This window comes from Malurus melanocephalus, unplaced genomic scaffold (assembly GCF_030028575.1).
Source record: "Malurus melanocephalus ecotype Western Australia unplaced genomic scaffold, MMel_1.1 scaffold_75, whole genome shotgun sequence".
NCBI lineage: Eukaryota > Metazoa > Chordata > Aves > Passeriformes > Maluridae > Malurus > Malurus melanocephalus.
The window spans coordinates 2,644,682-2,655,223 of NW_026623307.1; the positions used below are offsets into that span (position 1 = coordinate 2,644,682).

A 10,542-nucleotide genomic window follows, 5' to 3' on the forward strand; every position below is an offset into this window, starting at 1 on the left:
GGAAGGGACCGGCCCGCTACGGGGAACCTGCATTCCGGGAAACCGCGCCTGGAACCTCCGTTCCGGCTGCCGACGGTCCTCCTCCCCGGCTCYTCACGTCACAGCATATCCTGGGTCGGAAGCGACCTGCAAGGATCATCCAGCTGCAACTCTTAGCCCTGCTCAGCACCATCCCCAGGAGATACACCAAGGGACTGGCAGCCTTATCCAAACGCTTTTTCAGCTCTGCTCGGCCTGGTGCCATAACTACCCTGGGAAAGCTGGTCCAGTGCCCAATCACTTTCTGRGAAAGAACCCTTTTCCTGATATCGAACCAAAATCACCCTCACCCCCCCATCACCTCACCCCGCTTCAGCACTCTAAAAGCCATTCATGCCACTGGAATGGTTCAGCTGTGCTTGCTATGTCAGTAGAGAGAGAACAAGCATCATTACAGAGCAGMTCATCCCATCTTGTGATAGGCAGCTAAGATGTAGTCTGTTGGCACCCACTCGCTCAGGAATCAACCCCATCTTCCAAGTTTTGGGGAGATGAGAAGCTTTAGCACTCTTTTGCASATCTACTGATCCAAGGCTGGAGTCCTAGCAAAGTTGGCTCCCAAACATCCACCCTCACATTCCAAAACAATTACAGAGAGATTGAGAAAGCACTGCAGTATCTGCTGAAGAGGGTGAGGAGCAATGATCACTCACAGCATCCACGTGTGCCAAATTTCACCTAACTAAGGTGCAGTTACTGCAGGGAGGAGTTTTAGCAGTCATGGGGTGTGCACGCTGCTGGCCTGACCTAATGTCCTAAATACCTCAACTTTCCATCAATTAATACCATCTCRTGTGACACAGCTGGGATTCATAGCCCAATTGTTATGAGAGTCATAGGARCAAATGTGGATAACCAGAATCAGAGATCAGCTTTATGGGTTAGTTTACAAAGAATCCTCAAAATGCTCACCTGAGAAAAGCAAACAAGTCATCCAGGCTAGTGCATCTTGTAGAGTGGAAGAAAATGCCACAGGAGAAAAAAATATTAAATACATAGATTTATTATGTTTCTTTTCTTATAAATATTTCATTAATTTCATAAAAATAAAAATAACAGAACCCTTTCAAGACCAAAGTTGAATTTGCCTTRCAAGCAATGGCTACTGGCAATACACTTCTAGGACAAATCTAACACCATATAAAAAACAAAGGGCTGTTTAAATAAGGATACAATAATAGTAATAATTATAATAATGTGCTTAAAGTGATAAAAATATTTACAAGGAAGAAGGAATGTTGTAGTGTGTAAAACAGGTGTAGGATGTGCTGGGTAGAGTTATTTTCTTAGGTACTAAAGGAAAAACATGATGCTTTTGTGCACTTAAATAAAAAAATACTCCAAAGCATTCTCTCCGTCCTTCTGTGCAATGTTTGTCMTCTTCAATAGTAGAAGCAGCCAAACGCAGCCACCACACAAAACAGGCTGTCCTGAAGCAAACAGAGAAAAGCTCTGTGTTAGTCAAGGCAAGCTTTTTGTTAGTCTAGTGGAACAGGCAAACCTCAGGGAGCATTTAGACTAGAGCACAACTGTATGGTATACATTGCAATTTTCTGTCTTTTATTTAAGTTTCTTATTCATCTCACTTGTGGTGTAACCCAGGTCAGTGCATCYGAATGCCAGAAGTGCTTCAATTTCCTCCATCCACATACCCACAGGTGTCTAGGTGTCAGTTTAAAATAAAATAAAATAAACCAAAAATGAAGTAAAACCTTAACTTTGGCTCAGTTGTGGATTTCAGCCATGCTCCATGACTTCAGTTCAGTAAAGTACGTAATAAAAGACTTTGTCTCTTGTGCTTCCTCTCCCCCCCAGTAAAAGGGTGTGACTTCAATGACTTTTGAACAATACTGTGTGACTTACTCAGGAAAGAACTTTTACTATGTTGGCTATTATATCTAAGTATGTTTTGTAAATGAGGATCTAAATCAGGCTGTTTCAATAATCTTGATTCCTTCCTTCTAGTGGTTGTTTCTTTTCTGCTCCATATTTAAGGTCACTCTGCCTCTCATGTAAAAGCAAGTAGCCTTGCACTTCCCATGGGAATCCAGCCCATACTTACGTTCATGAACACGTCGTGAGCACAGCTGTCAGTGTCAGCATCCCAGAAACATCGTGCAGCCATGCTAGACAAAGGAGCCAGACAGGGAYATTACCCAGAGTTCACATGTAATGACCTAAGTGGGCACAGATACTTCCCTTGAAAACCAAACTGAGATTGCTTTAAAGGTAATAGAATTGGGAAGTGTGCTYCTGAATCCCAAACCTAGTTCTCTACTGCTGAATTCTATCACATGCTGTAATCACCTCTGTATGTGCTCCTTCAAACTTATCGGCCCTCAACCCTGCCACCTCCACTGTGCAGCAGGGCTAGAAAACCTCATTGCTATGGTGCTTAAGAATCTTTGACTTCTGGCCTATGCATATCAGTGGCTAGTTTAGCTTATTTGTTCTTGTCCTTCACCTCCTGCACCCTCATGCTACATACTCCCAACTTATTTATAGGGAGCTATCGTATTCCTTGGCAGATGCCATGCTACGAGACCACGACTGCTTCTAATCTTTTCCTATCTATACCCTCTGTTCCCTGACCATCCTGATGGACTCCTACATCCAAGCCCTGTCCTAAGGACAAACAACCAGACCATAACAGGATATTACATATGAGCCCTTGCTGCTGCTTTGTCTAAAGACACTGTCATTCCCCCTTCTCTGCTGCAAGTGTCCCATTCCCTTCCTGCCCCAATCAGTCTCAGCTGATGGGATTCCTTTTGTGGCACCCTACATGTATGACTGACCATACTAAGATGGTTGAATTTCATCTTTCTGTTACCTTAGCCCTCAAGGTTAACCTCCTTTTATTTTTCCCCAGTTCAGTATTCCACTTTGCCTCTGGAATACCTTGGTTGCCTGTATTTTGCATTAAGAGTCKTAGTGATTGTGCTTCAATCTTGCCTCCTGCCTGTTGCAAAGCAGAAAATTTCCCCAATTGCTCTGTGAGCCAGTGTTGCTGAACTTCACATTTCCAATCAGACTATCTGAAAACTGAACTGTTCATCCTGGTACGGTGCTTCTGGAGCAATCTGCCTGCAGATGGACATTCCTGACAAAAGCCTGAGCAGCAGGTACAGACATTCCTCTCTGACCTCCAGAACATGGAGGCAGCAAATCTAATTACAGTTCTGCTGCACTTATCTTCTGCTGGAGTACCAGGCACAATAATAAAGATAAGCCCAGCAGATAAAGCACACAGACCTTGTGGGCTGTTCCCTTTTGTCTTCTCATTACCCACTAGTAATGAAAAGCTACAGCCCACTATTGCAGCCAAGAGAAATTCTTTTGTCTAACTGCAGGCATCTAGAGCTGACTGCAAGTGCTCAGCACCCACATGGGAATTTAGGCTTGGTTCCCATGACAGTATTGCAGGGGGATTACAGAAACTGAAACTTCTGAAAAATGTAAATGAAATGCTTGTGGAAGCTTGCTGGCTTTAGACAGGAGTTACCATGGCTCTTGTGYTCCAGAAGGGCCCTGGGAATGGATGGGGAGCGTACCCTAATTCATCATGARTACAACATAAAATGCTTCTGCAACACTCCTCATAAATGCTTTTCATCATTTCAGCTTGCWAAGAACCACCATGGAGCAAATTATCTCTGGCTAATTCAATCAGCCACAACCTAAGCCCTCAAATTGCCACTAAAAGAGAAAATGAAGTGATTTAAACTTTATCATCTCCGCACAGATCTTTGTAGCAAGGGAAGTTGGAAGCAGCTTCCTAAAAAAACACACCCAAACCCAACAAACAAGATAGAAATGTAATTAGAAGATGCAAAACTTACTTCACTCCTTCTCCTTTCTGCTCTCCAATGACAACCTGCACCACCATTTTGTACCTGTCAAATCCCTCCTCTGGAGAAACAGAAAAGAATAATAATGAGAGCAAAAAGTTTTTTAAAATATGAGTCCAAAACAGGACCCTGAAAGCTGAAGATTTCTGGCTGCAAAGCAAGTGGCCTGTACAAGCCTATGCAAGTAGCCAAATGGACAGACTGCCTTGCAAGCCTTCCTTTTTGTAGTATGGAGTACCATGGTTTTAYTAGAACTGAAGGATGAATAGGGTAGCTGCCATCCATCTAAAGATGCATTTAAGGCACAAGACACCTCTGAGCAGCCACACTGTATGTCAGCATTCTGCTTTCACAGCTTGGAAAGAATGCAAAAWAAGGCTGCTGGTGGACAAACTGCAATTGAAAAAAAAAAACTATCTTATTTTAAAACTGTTTTGATGCAAAGGTTTTGTAGAGGATCTTCTGCCATGCAGGTGTTTCCTTTGCTTCTGAGTGGGATAAAAGGCCACATAATAGCTGTGCTATGTGTCTGCAGAGATGTGCAGTTGTTTCACAATAGTAAAGAAATACCTCTGGGGCACAGGCCAGATCCAATGAGGCCATGGCAATGTTCCAGAAGCCAAATCAGAACAAGCATGTTTAAAATCAAATATAGATCTCAATGCCTGTCTTCAACAAAGCAGTGTCCTGAGACGACTCCAGCGCCCTATTTCCATGGAGGATTGAACCCAACACACTGGCTCTGTTGACATCCACCACATCAATGTTTATCAGAGATGCCAGCTAATAGAGCGGCCACCCCGGGCCAGYCCCACTTCAGGCTGCTGCCACTGTGGTTACACATTACTGAAGCCAAGTCCTGTGCAGATGAGCTCAGCATCAACACGTGCAAGGACTGCAGGTGGGTAATTCTGGGAGAAGCACAAATCCACGGCTCCTGCCAAGGGTGACCAGCYGGCTGTGCCACCACATCAGGCCAGTCCAGCAGATGGAGCACTAGCCTGTCCCAGGAGGAAGGGAAAAAAGTGTCTGTGCCASCACATACATCTATATAATTGTTCCAGCACAGAACTCTCCAGAAAACACCTGCAGGTGCCTACAGTTTTCTTCTTGAACTCAAAAATGTTGGAGAGCATCCTATGCAGCACCACACCCTTTTTCCACTGCTCTAAGGCTGTAGTCACACCTGTCTRTGGCTGACTGCTCCTCTGTCCCCCYTCCCTGCRCCCTCTRAGCCTTTTTCTGATGTCCACTGCTATTCCACTCTGACCCAACACTGATCTAACTCACAGCAGAAAAAAAAGCAGGAATGGTTCTGTTTATGGAAGCAAGAAGCATCACTTCTTTCTCCTCTCTAATGCAGCTTCATTCCCCCTGCAGCCCCTTCAAGGCTGACATCGCACACCTGACAAGCTATATGAAAACAAATCATGTCTGCTTGAATTAGGTCTCCGATTCTGCGGGCGAGGAATGTACATATATAGGACAGATTGTTTCATAACAGCAGACTCRAGTCAGTCAACATGGAAGGAATAAATCTCAAGAATAAAGGAAGAAAGAGGGATCTTGTCAAAAGGAAGAGGACATGRCAAGAAATTACTTCCCCAGCAAACCTCCTTACCTTTCAGTCTGTCTTTTATTATCTCTGATAAAGACTTTGTAAGCTCAGGCATTTCTTCTGGGATGTACTGTACATCGGCCAGTTTCTCCTTCAGTATTGCATGAATGCATTCTTTTACGGTGGACGATTTAAATCTACCATGGCAAAAAAAAAAAAACCAAACAAAAAAAAGCTCAACAGAAAGCCCAGAAAGTTCATGCAGTGTGTAGAAATACACACAACACCACCTGCGAAAATGTAGCTTTCACGTATTGAAGAAAAATGTCAGATAATAAACCATGGGGGAAAAAAAGTCCTGCTGAAATGGAGATATTGCAAAAAGCCAAACCCCTGTAAACAGCAGAGCCCCCAGTGGAAGCTGTTCCTCCAGCAAACCATGGGGAAAAAAAAGTCCTGCTGAAATGGAGATATTGCAAAAAGCCAAATCACTGTAAACAGGGGTGAAACGAGCCCCAGTGGAAGCTGTTTCTCCAGCAGCATCCCCCCGAATGCGTGTCAAAGCTGGTCTGGGAGCACAGTGCCCTCCAATCCCCAAACTCTCGGGGCTCCCCATTCCCAACACCACTCCACAGCCTCACCCCGGCCCCTCACGCCCAGGAACCCCCTCCCCGACATCCTCACTGCAGCTCCCTCATCCCCGGGGCCCAACCGCCCCAACCCGAATCCCCTCATCGCGCTGGCCCGCATTCCCCCCTCTCTCTCCCGCAGCCCCACCGGTGCTGGAAGGCGGGCCGCAGGCTGTACGTGTTCTCGGCCCCTTCGTCCGGGCCCAGCTCGCCCATGGCCCGGTGTTGGTTACCGGGACAACCGCGGCCGCTCCCGCCGCTTCCGCCGCCCGCCCCCGCCGCCTCAGCGCCGCCCCGCCCCGGCCTGCCGGCGTTTGTTGTTCTGAGTGTTTTTGTATTTGGTGTTTTATGTTTGTGTTATTTCGTTAAAAAAAAAAAAGTCAGTTTTTGCAATTGAAAAACTTGTATAATAAAGTAGCTGGTAAATGAGCGGTACATAATTGCTGTAATAGCTGCAAGTTATTTTAATAATTGCAACAATTGTAAAATTTTACAAATGTGTGCTAAAAGCCGGTGAGGTGCTGGAGGGAGTCAAGAGAAGGGCGGCGGAGCTGGGGAAGGGTCTGGAGCACAGATCCCGTGAGGAGCAGCTGAGGGAGCTGTGGGTGTTTAGTCTGGAGAAAAGAGGCTCAGGGGGAACCTTATCCCTCTACAACTCCCTGAAAGGAGATTGTAGCCAGGCGGGGTTCAACCCCTTCTCCCAGACAATCAGCGAAAGCAAAGAGCACATAGTCTTAAGCAGTTCCCGGGGAGGTTTATGTTGCACTTTAGGAGGAATTGCCTCACAGAAAGAGGATGTGATGAACATCGGAATGAATTGCCTACGGACGTGGTGGAGTCACCRTGCCTGGAGGTGTTTCAGGAAAGACTGGCGGTGGCATCAAACGTCACTAAGTTGTCATGGTGGTGTTCTGTCGTAGGTTGGATGTGATGATCTCAGAGGTCCTCCCCAGCCTAATTGATTCTGTGATTCTRTAATTAAAGGGTTTGATGAGGTTGCTGTCTCAGGTGTGGCTGGAGGTCTGATGGGGACAGAGTGGGGTAAGATGGCCTGGCCTCACTGGGTGCTTCCCTGTGCCCCACTCCTGCCCCAAACCAGCTGACAGCAACAGCCCCTGCACTCAGCCTTGCCCAGGGCTTGGAGAGCTCCCTTCCTGCCTCTGAGCCACACGCCCCAGACATCAGGGCAGAGATCCCAGCCTTCCTCCTTTCCTCCAGAAAATTCTTAAATCCTCCAGCAAGGCCCAAAATTCTTGCTCTCCAATATCCTTGTGCTCTTTTCCCTGCCCACATCTGCTGTGTGTCCTGGGGAAGGCTGCATGTGCTGCAGCCCTTGCTGAGAACTTGACATTCTGTTTCCTCTGCAGTTTATCTCGAAGCAGCGATCTCCCCGATCGATTGCGCTTCCCACGTGCAGCGGATGACACGGCTGAGAAAGGTCCCTGTGTGCCTCACCCAACTTTGAATGGAAACAGTGTGGAGGCACAGCCAGTGCTGCTGTGGACTGTGCTGCTGCCAGGGATGAGAGGCTGGAGGGGACCGTGAACTGTGACAGGACTGGGGGTGCCTGGAGGTGCCCCTTGGGTACAGGAGGTGTGAGGTTGCACCAGGAGGAAAGGGGTAGCGCTGCTGGAACTCTGCTTGGGATGCAAATATCCCAACTGGTGTCAGATCCTGCCCCAACTCGATCTGAGCATGCATGGGTTGCTGAGACCTGAGCAGCAGCAGCTGCTGATTTCCACAGACTTTACTAGCACCTCTTGCTAGAGATGGACCATCAGAGTCCTTAGTACCACTCACCTCTGCCTGCCAGCAGGAACACTCACTGCCATGCTGAAGGCAACAGCTGCACACCCCTGCCATGCTGAAGGTGACGTTGGCCCCATGCCATATCCATGTGGCAATTCCCATCAAAGTTACCATTGCTCTGCCCAGGCCCTGCAAGTTTCTGCTTGTTAAGGGAACAGTTTTGTGCCTCTGTTCCATCCTTCCACTTACTTGCTGCTTACCGCTGCTTACTCACACCCACAGGATCAGGTGTAGCTGCTAATGCAAATCATTTGCCTGTCCCCACAGGATCAGGTGTRGCTGCTAATGCAAATCATTTGCGGAGACCTTCATAATTTCTGAGAAGTATCGGAAAGACCTCAACACTCTCCGTGTTTATTGGCAAACACTATTAACCGTTTCCTCTTCTCACCCCAGCCACTCGCCTCTCGCCTGGGTCAGACCTACAGATTCAGTTAAACTGTTAGGGGAAGGATCTTTAGAACCTATGGGTTTCTCTTCCTCAGCATCTTTTTTTGTGGTAATTCGTGTTCCCTCTTTCATTTGGGAAGCTAGGCTTTCCCTGGACTTCAAGGTCATTCAGCTCTGGGCTTCAGTCAGCTCCATCAGAGATATCTGATCACAGCTTTCTTTTTCTTCTTCCAGTTTTTCAGTGCTCCTTAAATACCTCAAGTGCTATTATGCCATTTTGGGACTGATCCTCAATCCTTTGAGGTGAGTGCTCAGGTGATAGCTGTGTTCTCCAACCATGATGGCTGCAGAAGACTGGGGTCTCCTYTGGGTCACAGCTGTGTTGATGGGACTCACCAGCTCCTTGCTGGGGAAAAAACAGGACATTTTTTGCTCCAGTGAAGTGGCCTGACATGTCCTTGCTGAAGTTGCTGTTTAAAGAACAGTCTTCTCATTTAATTCTGCCTATCTTTCCCTTTTAGATTTTTTCATCTTTTCGTGGCCAAATAGAAATGGGCTGATAGGGACATACAATTTGCTGTGCTCCATCTCACAGAAAGATTATTTATATATTTTTAAGCATCAAAGGACCTTTTTCTGACCATGTCAGCAAACTTTAAGATGTAGTATCCACCCAATTGGGCTAGAGGGGATTTACCAGCACGAGCAGGGACCTGCACTRTGGTTGGAGCCGGGCTGTTTTCCTTGGTGCTGGAGAACCTGGTGGAGGAGTCAGAGTGAGCTGTGCTGGTCTGGCAGGGTGAAGACAGGGCAAAAACTGGGCTGGCACTGGTGCTCACTTCACTTTCCTCTGCAGCAGCTTCCTAGCACCTTGATCTTTAATTAGTACTTTATTATAATTTATTATTTTATTATTATTTTATTATTATTTTATTATTATTTTGTTATTATTACTTTTTTTTTCCAGAAAAAAGGGCATGTAGTTGTTGTCGGTTTTGCATGGACCCAGCAGCCTCTCACCCTGGGTACCAGTTTATACCCATTTCAAGTGTGCATTGGAAAATTTGAGCAATTTGTGCTGTGATTCTAATCAGAGCCCTCGCTACTGCCACATGGGGTGGGGGGGGGAGGATGAGCCAGTTTTTCCTACTGATCCCTGGCTTGTTGAGATGTGATCTTGGTGGTGATACCCATCACATCTTCCACCTCTAGAAACCAAAACATGTGGCAAGTGCCAAACAAACCTTCCCACACCTGGCCCAAGTACCTGGTGTCACCATTTGGGGTCATGAAGTCTCAAGGCAGAAAAGGCTCCTTGCTGTGAGCTTTCTTGTTTCCTGGAGTTCAGTTTAGTTTTGTTTAGTCACGTTTTTGTTTTTTTTTTTAGTGGGAATCCTGGAAATTATGATTGAAGAGGTGATGTCCAAGTCAAAACCCAGCCACACTCCTGCACATGGTAGAGAGTACTCCCTTTGCCACCCACCCAGGCAATGCAGTGGCCTCTGGCCAGGTGACATAGAGAGGTGACAAGGTGGGCATGGCACCCAGCCTTGCTTTGCAGCATAAGCAGTGCCAGCAGCTCATRAGAAAGGAGTGATGCTGCAATGCCAGGAGAAGACTGGAAAAGAGGACCAAGACAGGCTRGATTGAGCCACCCTCCAGGGTGAGCCTGTCTGCCCCAGCTCMGAACCCCCTCCCATCCCAATCTGGCCATCATGGAGGTGTTGGGTTAATGGCTGGAATTGATCGTTTTAGAGGTCTTTTCCAATCTCTATGATTCTATGAAATTAGGGGTGGCTGCCCCAGCCCACTCACCTGCCAGGGACACRTTAGAAAGTGAGAGTTGAGCAAGCTTCAGCCCTGCAGCTTGTTCCTGAAAGCTTGGAAAAATAATGAAGTCATCATTAGAATCACATCCTTCTCTGCAGTTATTAATTTTCCCCTGACACTTTCCAAAATTGTGAGGCATCAAGGCTGTGTTCTAGAGAAGCGGAGGAGCGTGCTTTCACTGCTGGTTATTTCCTATGCCAGTATTAGTCAGCAAGGAGCATGGATGGCAAAAAGATTACAGAAGTATTCTGCAAATGTCATCCCAATAACAGCACCCTGGCCCTGGGTACCTGCCTTTGCTCTCTGCAAATCTGTGAAGAAACACACCTAGGAAGTCAAAACTCCTTCTCCTTCTCCTTCTCCTTCTCCTTCTCCTTCTCCTTCTCCTTCTCCTTCTCCTTCTCCTTCTCCTTCTCCTTCTCCTTCTCCTTCTCCT

The 10,542-nt window shown here is 46.7% G+C and overlaps 1 protein-coding gene across 1 annotated transcript; it reads right to left on the reverse strand.

Annotated features, from left to right (window-relative positions):
* Nucleotides 1-1,017: 1,017 nt before the first annotated feature.
* Nucleotides 1,018-6,348, reverse strand: DYNLT2B (dynein light chain Tctex-type 2B). The gene is made up of 5 exons (XM_057367227.1): nt 6,226-6,348; nt 5,512-5,645; nt 3,882-3,951; nt 2,102-2,165; nt 1,018-1,469 (listed from the first exon to the last, which is right to left on the reverse strand). The coding sequence occupies exons 1-5, from the start codon at nt 6,291-6,293 to the stop codon at nt 1,422-1,424; spliced, it is 384 nt and encodes a 127-aa protein (XP_057223210.1). The 5' UTR covers nt 6,294-6,348; the 3' UTR covers nt 1,018-1,421.
* Between the last annotated feature and the right edge of the window lie 4,194 nt (nt 6,349-10,542).

Excerpts from the sequence above, each read along its gene's own strand:
- DYNLT2B (XM_057367227.1), bottom strand. The coding sequence starts at position 6,293 with ATGGGCGAGCTGGGCCCGGACGAAGGGGCCGAGAACACGTACAGCCTG. Across the intron at positions 5,646-6,225 it reads CGGCCCGCCTTCCAGCACCG|ATTTAAATCGTCCACCGTAA; the intron begins GTGGGGCTGCGG and ends TTGCCATGGTAG. Across the intron at positions 3,952-5,511 it reads AATAAAAGACAGACTGAAAG|AGGAGGGATTTGACAGGTAC; the intron begins GTAAGGAGGTTT and ends CTGTTTCTCCAG.